At 32.8% G+C, this 19,606-nt stretch overlaps 2 protein-coding genes across 2 annotated transcripts; both read left to right on the forward strand.

The window, feature by feature from the left end:
• The first annotated feature begins 3,721 nt into the window (after positions 1-3,721).
• Positions 3,722-7,917, forward strand: LOC108323921 (aldehyde dehydrogenase family 2 member B4, mitochondrial). The gene is made up of 11 exons (XM_017556748.2): positions 3,722-3,984; positions 4,281-4,415; positions 4,722-4,864; positions 4,945-5,098; positions 5,203-5,432; positions 6,052-6,141; positions 6,444-6,617; positions 6,706-6,843; positions 7,021-7,158; positions 7,248-7,309; positions 7,547-7,917. The coding sequence occupies exons 1-11, from the start codon at positions 3,903-3,905 to the stop codon at positions 7,818-7,820; spliced, it is 1,620 nt and encodes a 539-aa protein (XP_017412237.1). The 5' UTR covers positions 3,722-3,902; the 3' UTR covers positions 7,821-7,917.
• An 8,186-nt stretch (positions 7,918-16,103) lies between these two features.
• LOC108334286 (U-box domain-containing protein 18) lies at positions 16,104-18,623 on the forward strand. Its single transcript, XM_017570048.2, has one exon. The coding sequence runs from the start codon at positions 16,289-16,291 to the stop codon at positions 18,335-18,337; it is 2,049 nt and encodes a 682-aa protein (XP_017425537.1). The 5' UTR covers positions 16,104-16,288; the 3' UTR covers positions 18,338-18,623.
• Positions 18,624-19,606: the final 983 nt, after the last annotated feature.

Here is a 19,606-nt window from a genome sequence, read left to right on the forward strand (position 1 = left end):
AAACTTTTTATTTTATCCATTTTAGCAATTTATAATTCATAGTTTCTTGTGAAACAATATTCATTAGATTACAAAATTCATTGTAATCACAGACAAAATTTTATTGATAAAAAAAGTTTGTTAATAACAAATTTTATCCACAAATTTTAAAATATTTATTATTGATGAAATTTTTTATCAAAAAAATAATTCATTAGAAAAATTCATCAATAATTGAATGTTTTAATAAGTTGTTGTTAAATTTTAACTTAATAAATCTTGTTGGTTATTATTCTTAAGATATAATAATAAATTTACTAAAATTTTCTTATTTTTTTCATATCATTTTTCAGAACGTGAATAATCTATATAATAAACTTTATTATCCTTTTAAACTCGATTTATTAGTTTATAATTATATTTTAAACAAATCAATCCAATACTTAAAAAGAGAACTATGCAGTAGAGGAATAAGTTAGACACTAACCTTGGTTATATGGTTGCTGACAAAATGTTTTCATTTTATTTGATAGTACTTCTTTATAAATAAAATTAACTGTTACTATTTTTAAATTTAAAAATTTGAAATTACTTCAAGTGTTAGCTATCTAGTAATAGTACTCTTTTAATGTGTAATTAGTAAAATAAATTATTTACGTGATATCATAAATATATCACAAGGTTTAAGGTAGTCTGTTTGTGCCATTGCTCATTAGAGTTGTGGGCTTCTTAATATGAAGCCCATTTATATATGGGCCTCTTACTTAATCCATAAAGACAATCCTACACCTCCAACACTTCTTATGCATCTTTAACTTTTTCAAAAATTCACTTTTCAACCTTAATAAATATCTTTTTAACTTTTTCTCTTTCTTATTAAAGTAATCTTGTACCTCCTTTACACGGAAAATTTTAAAATTTTGTTTCTTATTTATAATTTAATAACTATTTAATTTACTTTAAAAATTTAATATTATTTAACATATTTTCATATTTTAATAATTATTAAAATATAATTTGTAATATTATTATAGTTATATTAAAAAAATTAAAATTAAAGTAATAATAATAAAAATAAAAAACAAAAATAATAAAAGTAATAATATGAAATCTAATTGAATATATATAAATATACTAAATTATATTAAAATATTAAATTAATGAAATAGGATTTTGAAATTTTTAGATTTCCTAATTTCTATTATTTTTATTTTAATTTTTTTAATATTACTATTATAATAACATAAATTATATTTTAATAGTTATTTAAATATAAAATATATTAAATAATATCAAAAGTTTTAAATTGAATTAAATAGTTAATAAATTATAAATCAAAATCAAAATTTTTAAAAACTTTTGGAATTGGAAATCCAATAATATACCAATATCCGATGATTGATTCTTTTTTTAATTTTATTTTCTATTTAAAATTTAAAAATAATTTAATTTAATTTAATATTTTAATATATTTATATATATTAAATCAGATTTTATATTATTATTTATGTTTATTATTATTTATTTTTATTACTTTTATTTTAATTATTTTAATTTTAATTTGTTTAATATAATTATTATAATAATACAAATTATTTTTTAATAATTATTAAAATATGAAAAAATATTAAATAATATTAGATTTATAAATTAAATTAAATATTTATTAAATTATAAATAAAAAACAAGTTTTAAAAATTTGTTAGAGGAGTGCAGAATTGAAAGAGTGTATAGTTATTTAATAAAAAAAGAGAAAATTTTTAAAAATACTTACTAAGATTAAAAAAAAATAATTATTAATTTAGGTCTAAATGGATTAAATAGATAAACCACATGTTTAACAATAGTTTTAGTTTAAAACTATACACCCATTAGCATTAAGCAGACAAACACAGTCCGTTTGGGGGAAAAATTTAGTTTAAATTTTTAATTCACAAAGTAATAAGATTCAATTGTACAACACACGAGAGAGGAGGACACATGTACAAACAGAAGAAGCTTCATTGTATCCTCCGTCCTGGTCCTCATCCCGGTTCACCTAAACCGCTTCACCTTCACACAACTTTTATTGCCTAACAGAAATATAACCATTTTTTTGCATGACTTATCTCTAGACACAATTTATTACAAAATTTAAATAATACAAACAAATTCAATTAAAAACTTTGTTATTTCAAAACTTTCATGAACACAAATAAATACTCTTTGATGAGTATTATTTAAATTCAAGTTTAACCGTGGAAGTGTTGTATTAATTAAATATGGATACTAGTAATATTTTATTTACTCATTCATTGTTTCTATATATTTTCTTTTAAATTATTGAATTATTAAAGTATTTTTAATGTATTAGGTACTATTTTAAAATTTATTTTTGTTTTTTTTCTTAGTTCTTTTATTTTTTCTATGAATTTTTCTTTTGTTAAATAAAATATTTTTTTTATGTTTTTTAATTATTTAATGTCTAGCAAATTCATTTAGATTCTAAAAATATTTCTTTCTCATTACAACTTTAATTATATGTTTTATGTTTCGTTGTGTGATTTTCTTCGTATTGATCGAAAACTGTAAACATAATTTTTACTAAATTAAATCATTTCTATTTCTAGAACATAAACTTTAGAGCTATCACAACCTGCGGGTCAATTCGGCCCACCACGGGTTTGAGAAGAGTTGGGTTTGAAAAAATTGTACTTTTTTATGCGGGTCAGATTTCAACCCGACTCATTTAAATCTGGTTCATGCGAGTTGAACCTGTGGTAGGTCGGGTTAGCCCACCAACCCACCTGTCTAATTTTATTTTATTAAAATTTAATTTTAATTTTATAAAAAATATTTATTATTTTGTTTTTGCTTGAAAAAATTATTTAAGTTTCATATTTTCAAAATTAATTAAACATGAAGTGAAATTTGTTTAGATTTAAATTATAGAAAGTTTGTAATTTTTTTATTTAAAAAAATTTGTAATTAAGTGAACTAGTGAGTTAACCCGTTTATCCACCAACCCGTGGTAGGTGGAGTCGGGTTTGAATTTTTCTGGCTCGCTAATAAATAAGCCGGGCTCACTAAGTGACCAACACGTGATGGGCCGAACTGGATAACCCATTTTGACAGCTCTAAACTTAATAATTTTTACTTTTTTATTATTTTTATTTGTTTTATAAAAATGTCTAGCTATTAATTTTCACAATTTAATGATATAAATCCTTAATTTATTAGATAATTTAAAAGAAAACATATATTCTCTCTCTTTTTATATCACAATCAACATTATAAAAAATAATAAATATCATAATTATATGAGATTGCGTGTGATTTTTAATTTTTATAAAAAAGTATTTATTAATGTCAAAGATATTAAGATAGAGTCTGGATACAAGTATCGTTTTATCCACTATTCAATCCAATCATGACAAGATACAAATTTCATAATTAATAAATGAAAGAGAAGTAAATATAAACCTCTTAGAAAAGGACAGTGCTATTTGATATCAAAAAGTTTTTTACTCTTCGTTATTTTTCACTGCTTTATTTTAAATACAAAAATTCAGTTTTGTCAGAAAGAATTTTCAAATATAGTAAATGGTGCTCTGAAATAACTTTTTTTTCCTGAACAGATATGATGAATCCCTCCCGCGCAAAAATCAAGACATTGATTGTATGTTACCATCAACTTAGTTCGGAAAGGCTAATGTAAACCAAGTATTTCAAATATCAATTATCCTTCTTGATAATGTTACACCTAAAATCAACACAGATAAAACCCGCAAGTGAAGCATTCACCACGTGACACTTCACGACAGCGATTGATGATGACAACTTCATCGTGAAACCATTCTTATCTTTGAAGAGTGCCTTTTCATGATTCATAAGAGCAAGAAGCTGGAGGGTAAGTCGAAGAAGCATAAAAAATATCTTTGACTATGGCTGCTCGCAGACTTTCCTGGTTACTCTCTCGGTCTCTCTCTTCCCATTCTTCTGGAGCTTCTTTGTTTCACTCATTAGGTGACCAACTCAGTTTCACCCTCATCTTTTTCTTATGTTAATACTTAATTGGTTTCCTAATCCTTTACCAATATGCCCATGACTTTCCCAGATTTCAAACCATATCAAAATTCACTTTTGTTTCGGAAGAACAAATATATAATTATATAATTGAAGGACATGTATATGTAATTTAAAATGGTGTACGGAGTAGTTAATATCAATATCAAATATAGCGATTCAAAGCTAGAAGATTATAAAGCTTAGTTCAATTCGTTTCACGAAACTTAGCGCATGAATTTTTTTGTTTCCCCCAGGAAGAAACTCCGGAGGGTGGAGAAACATCAATAGATTTAGCACGTCTGCAGCAGTTGAGGACCTAATCACTCCACAAGTTCCAATACGTTATACACAGCACCTGATAAATGGACGATTTGTGGATGCTGCATCAGGTGTGTCTAGCTTGGAAAAAATGTTGTAGTAGCATGCTCGAATTCTTGTTTGAACACCCCACAGATAAGATCACGTTTAGAATAAAGTTGGGAAAGTATTCTTGCAAATTTTAATGCACAATCGAAGAAAGAATAATTTGTTGCTCGGAGAGTAAAAAATACTTCTGAACTCTCCCAACTGAAATTTGAACACGTACTACTAACGTGTTTAAGAATGAGTATTGGGAGTGGAAGTGAAAAGAATTTTGCTTATCCCACTTGCAAAATCATGTGATGGACCTTATCTTCGATTTCTCGTGGTTTCAGGGAAAACATTTCCAGCTTATGACCCGCGAACGGGAGAAGTGATTGCTAATGTTGCTGAAGGGGATGCTGAAGACATCAACCGTGCAGTATCAGCAGCTCGCAAGGCCTTTGATGAAGGGCCTTGGCCTAAAATGAGTGCATATGTAGGTATTTCCTGAGTATCCTCTTTTCTTGTTCAACCTTCAATTAATGTTTGATAATGATTTATGGATTACTCCTTCAGGAAAGAAGTCGAATATTGCTTCGCTTTGCTGATTTGGTTGAGAAACACAACGATGAGCTAGCTGCTCTGGAGACATGGAACAATGGAAAGCCTTATGAACAGGCTGCCAAGTCAGAAGTTCCATTGTTTGTGCGTTTATTTCACTATTATGCTGGTAATAACTGTAACAAGAGTTAGGCGTTTATTATGCTAGTCCATCTTTTTTTTTTTAAGAAATTTCTTGTTGATTCCCTCATCCTAACAAGTATTATTGTTCAGGTTGGGCGGATAAAATTCACGGGTTGACCGTCCCAGCTGATGGAGATTATCATGTTCAGACATTGCATGAACCAGTTGGTGTAGCAGGACAAATTATACCTTGGAACTTTCCTTTAATTATGTTTGCTTGGAAAGTTGGACCAGCTCTAGCATGTGGTAATACCATTGTCCTGAAGACCGCTGAGCAAACACCACTAACAGCTCTCTTTGTTGCAAAACTATTTCATGAGGTCAGCTCCTAACTAGAGCTGTGTTTTCCTGACTCTTAAGCATGGACACAGTCAAATATCTAGTCATGAAGACATAAACTGAACACTTGTTAGTTGAGCTTGTCATTGCTTATTCCCCTTTAACATTGCTCTAGCGGCACTTCATTGTACTTTTACCTGCCAACAAAATTGGAAAATTAATGATGCAAAGATCACGTTCTCTTAGTTGGGGAAACCACCCCTTCACCTTCATGGATGGAACTTCATCCATGAACTACCCTTTTCTAATTAATAAATTCTACCTGGTTGTATATAGCCGATGAACTTAAAAATCTACTGGTAACCACAGTTTGTTTTGTCAATGTGTACTTAATATATGAAGTTTGTACAATGTTCATTTATGTCACAATCAGAACAAGTTTTCATGGATGTTTTTCTCTATAATTTGTCATGAGGTATTCATTATCTTAATAGATTTTGGAGTCATGTTACAGAAGCTATAAAGAAATACAGAATGTTTTGATATGATATGTCAATGGTCAATGAAGTACTATATTCTCTTTGGTTCTGATGGCCATTTCTGTTACATTTCTGCTTCTCGACATAATTTGTATTATGTAATTTTCACCCTTTTGGACAGGCTGGTCTTCCGGAAGGTGTTCTGAATGTAGTTTCTGGGTATGGTCCAACTGCTGGTGCAGCTCTTGCAAGTCATATGGACGTGGACAAGGTATTTTGGGAAAGAACCAAGCATCTTAGACTCTCTTATTGCTCTGTAAAGAATGAACCTGTCTTGGTGTTAAACATGCTTTTGTTCTAGTTGTAATCTTGAAATTCTAGATTGCTAAACGTGTTAAGGTTACAGTCTGTCATGGTGTATTATATTTGAGTACAGTCTGGTCTGAATCCCATGGAAATCTATTTCATAAGGTTAAACTTAAATTACACTTTGCTTTGAACCTACTCTTTACATAGTGGTACGCAAACCATTTTTGTCAACATATAAAGTTCAAAGATATTATAATTTTGCAGCTAGCATTTACTGGATCGACAGATACTGGAAAAGTTGTACTTGAATTGGCTGCAAGAAGCAATCTTAAGCCAGTGACATTGGAGCTTGGAGGGAAATCACCTTTCATAGTGTTCGACGATGCTGATGTTGACAAGGCTGTTGAACTTGCACACTTTGCTCTGTTCTTTAATCAGGTTTATTCAGTCAGACTCCATTGCTTCCTTGAACCTAAAATGCAAGTGTCAAGAAGAAAGCTTATGCCTAATGTTGGATTCTTTATAGGGGCAATGTTGTTGTGCTGGGTCTCGTACTTTTGTACATGAGCGTGTCTATGATGAGTTCTTGGAGAAATCAAAGAAACGAGCTTTGAGACGTGTTGTTGGAGATCCATTCAAGAAAGGTGTTGAACAAGGTCCTCAGGTAATTTTCTTTCGAAGTGACAAATGTCTTCTTGTATTTTCTTTCTTTCTTTTACCTTTTTTCCTCCTTGCAATCTTGAGTGCATCCAAAAAGTTGACGTTTTATAGAACAGTACATAATTGATCATACTCTCTGGTGTAACTAAACACTATTTCACGGTTCATGCAAAATTCCCAGATTGATGGAGAACAATTTGAGAAAGTCCTTGGGTACATAAAGTCTGGGATTGAAAGCAATGCTACCCTTGAATGTGGGGGGGATAGATTGGGCTCGAAAGGATTCTTTATCCAGCCAACTGTCTTCTCAAATGTGCAGGTATTGATTATTTGTTACAAGTAATCTGCATAAATGGAGTAAGACAAGATTCTATACTGAAGCTTTTTCTAACACGTGCTAATAATTAGGATGACATGTTGATAGCACAAGACGAAATCTTTGGCCCAGTTCAGTCCATCTTGAAATTCAAGTGAGTGAAATTTGATTGTCCACTTTCTCATACTAAAACTTATTAATCAAATAAACTCCGCAACTATGTGGTGATACATCATCCTGGTATTGGTGGATTCTTCCAAATGTATTAATTTCATCATCATCATCATCATCGTTCATTTTGTGAAATCCTAATGCAATACTACAAAAACCAAACATTGATTTTAATGTGGCATCTGGGTATTTTTTTTTAATAAAATTTGACATACACTAGGGACACTGATGAAGTAATTGAACGGGCAAATAGAACACGTTATGGTCTAGCGGCAGGCGTGTTTACTAAGAACGTGGACACGGCCAACAAATTGATGCGGGCACTAAGAGCTGGAACTGTGTGGATCAATTGCTTTGATGTTTTTGATGCTGCGATTCCTTTTGGTGGGTACAAGATGAGTGGTATTGGCAGGGAGAAAGGAATCTATAGTCTTCACAACTACCTCCAGGTGAAAGCTGTTGTCACACCATTGAAGAATCCTGCTTGGATATAGATACTCTGTTTCTTCTGTTCCTTCCAGAATAAACTCTCTCACTGTATAAATACTTCGTTTCTTCTCAATAAATGATATAATGTCTTTTATGTTGCAACCATTGATGCTGATAAAGAAAAAAAAAAATCCAACAACTGATATCGAAACCTTAGATCCGAAGGGAGGGAGGGTTCCTACAACCAAGAAACTTTCTTGAAGAACTTATATAGTTATCTAAAAAACATTTTTAATTTTTAATTAAGTTTGAATTTTGTTTTAATAAAATCTTATTCATTAACGTAGTGTTACAACTAATAATAAAGTAAATTTTTAATCCCATTAATTTTTAATTAGGTTTGTATATTTTTAATTGAATTAATCACTTATCAATAAAGGTGAACGAGTGGGCAATTCAAACAAAAACAATTATCCACGATTTACGACTTTATTTAACAATCTTAATAATTTTACTCTACCACAATCATATATAAGATGTAAATAAGATGTTACAATTTTACAACTTTTAAATCTTGATTTTGAAACCAGGATTATAGTTTCAATAAAATCTATATCGGAAGATACAAATTAAAGACATTATGAGTTTTCATTGTTTATGGAACTTCATTCAAGGTGTTACGAGGTTGTTAGAGTAATATAGCTCTGAACAGGGAGAACAAAAAAAAGAAACATTACAAGGCTTTGTTTATTCATGTTTGATATTTGAAAAAAGCTTCCTCTAGTTTCCACATTTTTTAATATAATTTTGTTTTATTTCAAAACGGTATTTAATAGCTCCTTTTTAATTACATTCAACGAAGATTTTAGTATAAATGTAAGAGGCCAGATATTTCCGTATTTTACTTCTTTGGGACATCTTTTAATCTGAAATAGGAAGGAAAACAGTCCAAGAAAATTTTAAAGTATAAAAAATAACCTTGATATAATTACAGATAAAATATATTTTATTTCTCTATAAAATTTCTAAAATATTGAATTCGTTCTCATAAAATTTAATTATATTGAAAAGTTTATGTTAATAATGACGGCAAACATATTTTTAATTAAAAGTGTTTTCAGTTTAATTTAATTTGAGTAAATAGATATTATTGTATTAGAACCGTGACGTAGATGAATTTTTATGTATAGTTAAACTAAAGAATATATTAACAAAATTACTTTTAAATTTAAAGATACGAATAATTTTTTGAATATTTAATATCTTAATATTTTTAATGTACAACATTTTGTTTTGATCCGAATAAATATCTGGCACTTCCATCACTTCAATTAGTCCAATTGTTTGCGTTTGTGGTTGAAGAATCTACCTTCCTACCTTCTTCCTGCTTTGAAGTTTGACTTCCACCAAAAACAAAATCAAACCAATCAATGAGGTTCCCCAATAATCAATATCCACCTTACAACATCTCAATCACAATTATTCATTTTGAAGGCTGATGATGATGCACCTTAACAGCTCTCCGCGTTGCCCATTCAATATTTTTTAAATTTTCTTTTCATATATTTTTCCCTTTAATTGAATTTTCATCAAATTAAAAAGCTAATAATTATCTATTCAAATGTAATTATACTATCTTAAACTTTATATTCTTTATTAACTTCATCAATACTTATGAAAAATCTTACTAGTTGTTATTTTTTTTAACATACATATTTCTAATGGTTTTTTCGAAGAAAAATTTATTGGAAATATATAATACTAATAAGACTTAAACTTAATTTATATAAAAAATATATATTTTTAACTCAATATTTTAAGATAATTAATGATATACAATTTTATCATTTTTATTTAATATTGAACTTAGATTCATACTTAAACTTTTAATGTATTTAATTTTTTTAATTGGAGTGCGTGAGTAATTCATACCAAGATTTTAAAATTACATTGTTAGTATTTAAATTCATTTTAATAATATTATGATAATTTCATATTTAAGTTTTAAAAAAAAAAATAGAACCTCATTTTATTATTCATCATTTTCACTCTCTTATCGTACCAATTAAAGTTGTTAAATGGGTCTATCCGTTCTGAGTGTAACACACCAAAAAGAAAAAGAAAATGCATGACCTGAACTATTAGATGGTGTTAGGTGAGAGACAATGAAGGGGAATTAAATCAAAATGGCCATGAGACAATCCTAAAACAAACAAGATAGTGTTTTTGTTTTAAAATTTTACGTAAGTTGTTAATGCGCTCTAATTTTGATTTATTTATTTTTAAATATTAGGCACCCACATAGTACCTGAACTCTAACAATCGTGATCAGTTCATACATTAATTTAAAAGTTTGGCTAAGTGTCTAAGTGTGAAATGGTAGTAGTTGTTTCTTCTAAATTATTATCCAATTTCGTGTCGTCGTGGCAACTCAAGAATCGAAGGCTGCAGTTACGTGTTATTATAATTATTATTAACGCGTAGATTATGCCTAATATATGAAAGCGACACACAGTGCTTAGTGATTTCCTAAAAAAAATCCTAAGTGATTTTCCAATTTCCAAGCATGAATGCAATAGCATGACAGCTCTCCCAGTGGACCGCTACAACAAATGCTTTGAAAGGACAAACATAGATTTACAAATAAACTACATACGTTGCCCAATTTCCATTTTGTCTAGCAACCTCATCACATTTAGTTATTACCTTTCAAATCATACCGAATCACAATGTTTTTATTTGGTTTTCAGAAGATGAATAGAGAAAAAGAAAAATAAATTTTATTAATTTTAGTTGAAAGCGTTGTCATTTTCTCCACGATGACTTTTAACTTTCTCTCTTTATTTTAATTCAGATTTGCGATGCTAACACTTTTTCTTTCTCATACTGTACTTGGATCTTTTTATTATTATTTTTTCGTTTAATAATTGTGATAAAGAAGGGAAACGCGTTGTGTTAGGCATAGCGTGATTGGTCCACGTGCAGCCTGGATCGTTTTTTCACATATCGTTATTGGATTAGCGATTGAAGAAGCACTGCATGAATGTGTGACCAGAAATAATGTGTGGGAAAACAGAGGATTTGACATGGACAATCATATATGGATCTGTGAAGCTATGCACGTAATAAGGACCCATTTGCATTAATTCATGTTTCATCATGCCGTACTGTTGAAGAAACACCATGTTCATGTTCGGCGAAGGAGATAGACAAAATTTGGTCTTTATAAAGATTTTGATTTCATCTTTAGGCATTTTCATTATAAGAATTTTAAGTATAATTTAATTTTATAAACTAATTTATAAAATAAAATTTACACTTATTTATATATTATAAATTTATTTTATTATTAGTTAATATGAATTTTTAATATATTTTTTCACGTTGAAACATATACATATCAAACCTAAGATTAAACATTAATGAATAATTCAATATTAAGAGATATAATAGGTTAAACAAATAACAAATCTCACTAGAATGATTCAAACTCAAAACTCTAATATTATGTTAAGAAATTGACTTTAAACAGACTTTAAACATAATTTAATCTTACGAAATCCACTTCTAAGATGAAGTTTGCACTTATTTATATAATGTAAATCACTAGTAGAGAAAAACTTTTTAAAACTACTTAAAAAATGATATTTAAACCGACTTTCGAATAGGTATAGAAGCAGATATATAGAAAATATTAAACCTTTTTAAATTAGTTCCATAATCTATTTAAAAAGTTCATTTGATTGGAAAGTCAATTTAAAATGTTTACTTGGAAAACAAAATTTTATATGTATGACCCTAACTTTTTAAATCAGTTGGGACCTTAACCGGTTTAAAAAGTCAACTTTCTATACCTAGTTTACCAATCAGTTTAAAAATATTCACTTTCTATACCTGTTAGTGAATGAACCAATATAGAAAATCATGGGTTTTTTAAAAAATGACAAATTTGTATTTGCTCCTTACCGCATACAAACTTGCATACTATATAGTCCATAACAACAAGATAATGTATAATAATCCAAACTAGCCAACCAATATATATATATATATATATATATATATATATATATATATATATTCAATTATTGTTGTAATACATATATAAAAGATAATACAATCCTAACCTCATAAAATCATCTAACTAATCTATTATAAACACCTAAAAGGAACGAAGCTCATTACTCACAAACTTCCTTTAGGATCTCTTGCTCTAATAGAGACGCTTAATAAAAAACCTATTAATGAACAGTTTGAGTCAACTTATAGTGATAAATATATGTAAGTTATAAATTTTACATATTACCAAATCCCACGAGTTAACAATGCTTGTGGATATGATTTTTTACATGTGCCTCATCACATAATATCCGAACTCAAAACTCTCTGGTTGACACGAGCACTACAAGTTAAATTCATAGAATATCATAAACTTTATAATTGTATTTAAAATTCTGAAACATTAACTAATTATAGTTGGTACAATGAATTGCAACTTCTTTTTAGAGACAATATGTGTTTCTTGCAATCTTAAATAAGCCTCAACCTTGTGATAGTTGTGACAGTTATGGCAGTTGTGGTAATGGTTCATTCATATGTTTCTCCCTTGTGCTCTAACCTGATATACATATTTAAAGACTTAAGTAAATTTAGTATACATTAATAGAAAAAGGTTTAATACCCAATTTTGTCCCTAGTTTGGTTTGCAAATCTCAATTTAGTCCCTCTTTAAAAAAATGTTTGAAATTGGTTCTTACTTTTAAATTTTTGAGTCAAAATAGTCCCTTCCGTTAAGTATAACTAAACAGAGTTAATAGATTAATGATGTGGCACTACTTATTGATTAAGTGTCAAAAAATGTGCTTATGTGTGTTGGTTAATTAGGAAATAAATTAGGGAAGAAAGGATTTTATTCAGAAATGATTTTTTAATTGGGGAACAGATCCAGATCCAGCCCTCTGCCAAACCGGCCACCGCGCCTCTTCTGCTGCCTTCTCTTCTTCACGCGCGAGGCCGACACACTCTCCTTTTGTCTACCGCGAAAAGCCCTCCGCCAAACCGGCCACCGCGCCTCTTCCGCGCCATTGCTTCGTCAACTCCAGCCATCGTGCCACTGCTTCTCCGATCCCATCTGCTCTCTCCGACACCGGCAACCCAGGGAGGGGTTCGTCTTCATCGCACGTTCAAACCTCCACCCGACTAGCAGCCGCGAGCCACCGGAGCCATCGCCAGTCGAGGCGAAATCTCTCCTCCTCCGTCGTTCGTCGCAGGCGGGAAGTTCTCTCCCTTCTCCGTCCGTATGTCTCCCCCACCTCCACAAATTCCAAACTCATTCATCACTCCACATACAAATACTTCATCACCTCCGTTCACCCAAACCCCAAACTCACAGAGCACCTCCATAGCCACCAATCAAAGCTGCAAATCAGATTGAGAACCTGTGCCGTTCCCGCGCCCTCGAGGCCTTCCATCTCGATCCCTCCTGGTGGGGCATCAACGTCCAACCCCACTCTGGTTCTCCGACCAATTTCGCCGCCTACACTGCACTGCTCCAGCCCCACGACCGCATCATGGGTTTGGATCTCCCCTCCGGCGGCCACCTCACCCACGGCCACTACACTTTCGGTGGGAAGAAGATCTGTCTAGGTTTAGAAATTTTCTAGGTTTGGATTTAGGGGAAGCTGAAAGAGAAGGTTCCCAAATTCGAAAGTGAATCAAAGACAAAATTTGGCTGCCCCATCTTCCCAGGACGAATTCAGTGAACGTCATGTAAGCGAGGCCGAACGGAAGCAGAGGCGAAAAGGGAGTGGGTGGTGGCTGCAGTGTGATGAAAGTGGGGCGACCGGAGTAACAGACAATATAATTTTTCACAATTTAAAAATGATAATATCCAGCTCAACCTTTGACAAATATAAAAATAATATAAAAATGACACGTTACTATGCATTATGCCAGATAATCACTCTCTTAACTCCGTTTGGTTATATTTAACGGAAGGGACTAATTTGACTCAAAAATTTAAAAGTAAGATCCTATTTCAAACACTTTTGTAACGAGGGATTAAATTGAGATTTGCCAACGAGACTGGGGACAAAATTGGGTATTAAACCATAGAAAAAAGTGCATAGTTAAAACAACTAAAGATAAAGACCTACTTTACAATTGTTTTTTATAATCTAATTAACCAAAGGATAAAATTTTAGGGACTTGCTCCACTGTCTCAACCTCCTAAGTTGGTATTGAGACTTGAACAATAACAACTTGTAGTTTGTATCAATAGTGGAAGAAGCCTCTTGAGGGGAAACATCACAACTCTCCTTTGTACTTATAAAAATAGGAGAAGGTTGTTAAGGAGATTCCTAGGTTGGCCTAAAGTAGAGGCTAACTCTGCTTGCATGTCTACTAACAATTGTGCCCACATATCGAGTACTCCTTCTTCAACTATTCCTACATATCACAATACTCCTTAATGTCGCTCATCTCCTCCCTTATCTCCTATCTCATTTCTTCTCTGATAGACATGAGGACTTCTTAAGTGACATGGGCTTTAATATGATGAGTTGATAGAGATCAGAGAATTAATGGATGTCAACAAATTTTTCAACACCACAAACACGTCCAAGATGTTCTGGACGATCAATGGCAATCACCAATATGTCCTCAAAATGATGGTATGCACTTTACTCCACCAACTCATCTTATAATCTAGATATCTGAAATTAAGATTATAAGATATGTTAATAATATGTTAGCATTAAGGTACTTACAATGCGCCTAAATATGTTCGTTGCTTTCTTAGATGTGTACTTCCCTAATGGTCTTTGGCGAGCTCTCTTTCATGTATGATGAGCCATCATACTCATATCTAAGTCGTCAGTAGAATATAGAGATTGTTTAATATATTTATTTTCAATTTAAAAAAATAAAATTTTAACCTTTTTATACTTGTTAAGCTCCACTTAATTTAAAAAATTATTATTGATTATTACAAATTTACCACTAAGTTTTTTTCTATACATAGTATATATAAAATAAGTATAAAAAAATTTCTCTTATGAAATTGTCACCATACCTCTTATTATATCCAGTAGATTTGAACTAGTATAAAATACTGAATATAAAAATGGTTTTTCACAAATGAATTGAACTTATCATTAGTAAATAGAACTTTCAAACACACTTTTCAACATTTCTTGGATGAGGTTAAAAATTAAATTCCTTAGAGTTCCTTCATCTTATCATCTCCTCATTGAGAGATTGTATATTCTAAAAAAAAAAGGATCTCAGTATGAGACACGTGTACTCTTTGGTGGATGTTGATATGTAAAGGTCAATTTCGTCTAACACGATTCTCATATTACCCAGTCAAAACATTCAAATGTCAAAGTGTAAGTATTTGTTCTACGTCTGTGCGCTATGATACCTATAGCCCTTTATAATGCACGAAGCATATATCATTCCTTAGTAAAAGTTTCACTTTCTTAAGAATATATAGTAATACTTTTACATTTTAGATATTTCAATTTTTTTTAATATTTTTGTGTTACCATTAGCTCTAATTCATGTACTCATGTAATTTACGATCAAATGAAAATTATTTTAAATTTAAAATAATTAAATTATTGGTAAGCGTATAATATAATTATGTAATTTATCTGATGTTATAGAATAAATAAATTTTTTACATATAATTTAATTTTAATATACTTATGAACAATATATTTTATTATTGTTCTTAAATTTTAATTTGAACGAGTTACTTTTCGACATTGTATTCTTAAAATATTATAACCTATAGACTTTAAAAGTAGTATGGCAAAATTAAATTACAAGCATTTAAGCAAATATTTTTAAAAAATATCCGAATTAGTTGATAATAAGTTGTTTGAATTGTTAAAAACTTGAAGTTTCTGCAACAGAGAAAACAATTATCATTTAAAATAAAATGATATTCTCTTTCATAAAAAAAATATCTGTATTTTATAAATGAAAAAAAGAAGGCTATTATTATTCAGCGTAAAATAAAAAATGAAGTTATTTGAAATTAAAGAATTGAACTGGTCAGCAAAAGAAACGATTTTGATTATTCTAGTCAGCAGCTTTAGATTTCTCCGGAGTACACGTCGGCGCATGGTTTATCCACCTGTCGGTCAGGTAAGGGCGGTTAGTGGGACCCACCACCCATCACTTCAAACTCACTACCAAATCTAAATACACTTACCCATTTGTTACTTTACCTTCGCATTTCCAAGTTAAAAAAAAAAAAAATCAGCAATCTTACACTTCCACGTGTCCCAATTCCAATTAATAAAAGGAATCTTCGCTCTTCCCTCCCAGTCCCAGACAAGTCTCACAATCCCTTCTTTGTTAGATACAACCACGTGTCCAGAAGATTCTCCATTCAGCACAACACAATCTCCTCCTCTTATAATAACTGCTTGCGCCAACTACCTACACCTGTGCCCATTCATTTCCAAATCCACACATCACAAACTTCCTTCTCTTCTCTTCTTTCATTCCTTCCAACCATCCAATGACTCCAAGGGATCGCCGCATCTTATCATTCCCGGCGGTTCACCCTTGCGGCGACATATCTCCGCCCACACTTCTCGCCTCTCTCATCACTCTCTCCCAGTCCGTATGCAACTTTCAACCCGAATTGTTCCCTACTCAACGTCGCAACGCACGAGAAACGATACGCCAAATCGGTATACTCTTAGTTCTCCTTCAAGAAATTCGAGACCGCGGTTTATCAATCCCTCACTCCACCATCCTCTGCCTCGCAGAACTCCACTTCGCCTTGCAAAAAATCAACTTCTTGATGCAAGATTGCACACTCCAAGGCGCGCGCCTTTTAATGCTTTCCAAATCGCAACACGTCGCATCCCAGTTCCGCTGCCTCATTCGCGCCGTCGCCACCTCCCTCGACGTTTTGCCTCTTCAAGAGTTCGACGTGTGCGCTGAAGTCAGGGAATTGGCGGAGTTAGTAACGAGGCAAGCGCGGAAAGCCAAGTTCGAAGTGGACCCCAGCGACGCGCGAGCGTGCAAAACTCTCCACAATGTTCTTCGGCTGTTCGCGAGGGGAACGGAACCTGACCTCAGCTCCATGCAGGGAATCATCGACTACCTCCAAATTAGAACATGGATGGATTGCAATAAAGAGATTAGTTTCCTAGAAGAAGAAATCAGCTTAGAGTGTCGCGATCGTGACGAGCGAGAGGTTCCGTTGCTCAGTAGCTTGGTAGGGTTCTTAAGTTACTGCAGAGGTGTCATTTTCGAAACTACGGAAGACATTAATCAATCTGAAGGCAGATGCAGTACCGAGATGACTCCGTTAACGTTAACATTATTAACGTCCGTTAATCCAGAAGATTTCCGCTGCCCGATTTCCCTCGAGTTGATGACGGATCCGGTGACGGTGTCAACGGGTCAAACCTACGACCGAGCCTCCATTCAGAAATGGCTCAAAGCTGGGAACACCACGTGTCCCAAAACAGGGGAGAAGCTAACCAACACAGAGTTGGTTCCCAACACAACTCTCAAGAGGCTCATCCAACAGTTCTGCTCCGACAACGGCATTTCACTCAACAGCCCATCTAACCGTAACCGCAACATCGTCGCAGGTAGTCCAGCGGCGGCGCACGCCGTGCAATTCTTGGCGTGGTTCCTGACGCGGAGGCTGGCGTTCGGAACGCATGAACAGCAGCAGAAGGCCGCTTACGAGATTCGCGTGCTGGCTAGAACCAGCATTTTCAATAGGTCTTGTTTGATTGAAGTGGGAGCAGTGCCTCCTCTACTAGAACTTTTAGCATCTGCGTCTAACGATAAACCCACTCAAGAGAACGCAATCTCCGCTCTATTGAAGCTCTCTAAACATCCGAATGGACCTAAAAATATCATAACCAGTGGGGGCCTAAACGTAATTCTCTCCGTGCTGAAGAACGGAGTTAGCCTCGAAATTCGTCAAGTAGCTGCTGCCATCATGTTTTATCTCTCTTCGGTGAAAGAGTACCGGAAAATAATAGGTGAGAACCCCGAGGTGATTCCGGCTTTAGTGGAGTTAGTTAAAGAAGGAACAACCTGCGGGAGAAAGAACGCCGTGGTTGCCATTTTCGGGTTGCTTTTGCTTCCTAGGAATCACCAAAGGGTGGTCGCGGCTGGAGCAGTTCCTGCGCTGCTTGACATTTTGGCTTCTTCAGATAAGGAGGAGCTTGTGACTGAAGCATTGGCGGTTCTTGCAGCGCTGGCTGAGAATGCTGACGGGGCGCGTGCGATATTGGAAGGTTCGGCGTTGGCGTTAATTACGGGAATGCTGCGATCTGTGACGTCAAACGTGGGGAAAGAGCACTCTGCTTCGATTTTGTTGTCGCTTTGCGTGAATATTGGGGCGGAGGTGGTGGCTGTTCTGGCGAAGGACCCTTCGGTGATGCCATCGCTTTATTCGCTTGTGACGGGTGGGAGTAGTCAGGGCGCAAAGAAAGCGCGGTTCCTGATTAAAGTTATACAGGACTTCCACGAGACTAGAACTTCTGGACTCAAGGGTTCCTCTCCTCCGCAGGAACGATCGCTTCACGTTTGGTGATCATTATTCTGATTCATGAGTTGCAAACTTCAATGGAACCAACCCCTTCTTCCTCTGTGAATACGCGTAAGCCTTTTTTCTGTAAATACTAAATACTGTAACATGTTACATTGGTTTTTGTCAGATTTTACATTTGTGAAATTAGCTCCATGCTCTTTTTTATGGCCCCGTGAGCTAATTTCAATAAGCGAGCTTTTTGCTTAGCTCATTTGAAAACTCGAATTTTTTTGTATATCTCTGGTTACGAATTGAAGTGTTGTGAAATTAGATGAGGAAGTTTTATCTCTGGATTTCTTCATTAAATTCTTTCTGTTTCTCCGACTCTGGTCTCTCTGTGGAGACATTCAAAGCTGTGAATCATTCACCAATCATAGAACGAGCGCATAGAGGTTCGAATGAATGAAAAGGGCAAATCAATTTGATATTTCAGTATCTACCTTTGCTAAAACGCACTTATAAAAACAACACATTTCTTTTATACAACATAAATATTAAATATTTTACAATCTTCCTCAATTAAGTATTGATGCATTATTTCAAAATGCAAGATATTTGGATATAATTGGACCACAAGGTTTCATGGTGAAGAAGAAGAAAAGAATGTTGAGAAAGAATTCTCCACTGTTGAACTACTACTAAACTCATTTACCATTGAATAAATATCTTTTTAGAATTAAATATGTATTTAGTTTTTGAATTTAAACGGGAAATTGAAATTGTTTCTTTTAAAAATTTGAACCAATTTCATTTCTTTACAATATTAATGTATGAGTTATATCATCGTGAGCCAAACGAAATTATGTATTTAGAAATAACAAACAATGTTGAACGATAATTATCCTAGATACGTGACACTCATTTCTTTCTCAACTTCACCATTCCCTCCCCACCCTTACCCTTTGATGAAGTTATACACACACCGTTCACTTTGTAAATGTTTTTTTTCCACTTTGCCTCTCTTCGTTCCTTTTTCTACCTTCTAGATTTTGCAATTTTAGTTTCACTAAAGACGTTTAAGTCAAAAGGGTCATAAAAACTTGTTACTATGGGCTTGTAGCCGGCCGATGAAATATGGTGGTGTATTGGCTTGAAAGGATCAAGCGGTCCACGTGCATGGAAAAGTCTCACAATCACTTGGTCCCGACAACAGTTAAACAAAGTTAAAGTACAATCAAGGCAGCAACAACTACAGATAAGTGATTAAGGTTTGCATTAATAACCATTAAGTGGTAAATTAATTTGTCAGATTCTTATAAACTTTATAAATAG

The sequence above is a fragment of the Vigna angularis genome, chromosome 1 (assembly GCF_016808095.1).
Source record: "Vigna angularis cultivar LongXiaoDou No.4 chromosome 1, ASM1680809v1, whole genome shotgun sequence".
Classification (NCBI taxonomy): Eukaryota; Viridiplantae; Streptophyta; class Magnoliopsida; order Fabales; family Fabaceae; genus Vigna; species Vigna angularis.

Excerpts from the sequence above, each read along its gene's own strand:
- LOC108323921 (XM_017556748.2), top strand. The coding sequence starts at position 3,903 with ATGGCTGCTCGCAGACTTTCCTGGTTACTCTCTCGGTCTCTCTCTTCC. Across the intron at positions 5,099-5,202 it reads TTTATTTCACTATTATGCTG|GTTGGGCGGATAAAATTCAC; the intron begins GTAATAACTGTA and ends ATTATTGTTCAG. Across the intron at positions 7,159-7,247 it reads CTGTCTTCTCAAATGTGCAG|GATGACATGTTGATAGCACA; the intron begins GTATTGATTATT and ends GCTAATAATTAG.
- LOC108334286 (XM_017570048.2), top strand. The coding sequence starts at position 16,289 with ATGACTCCAAGGGATCGCCGCATCTTATCATTCCCGGCGGTTCACCCT.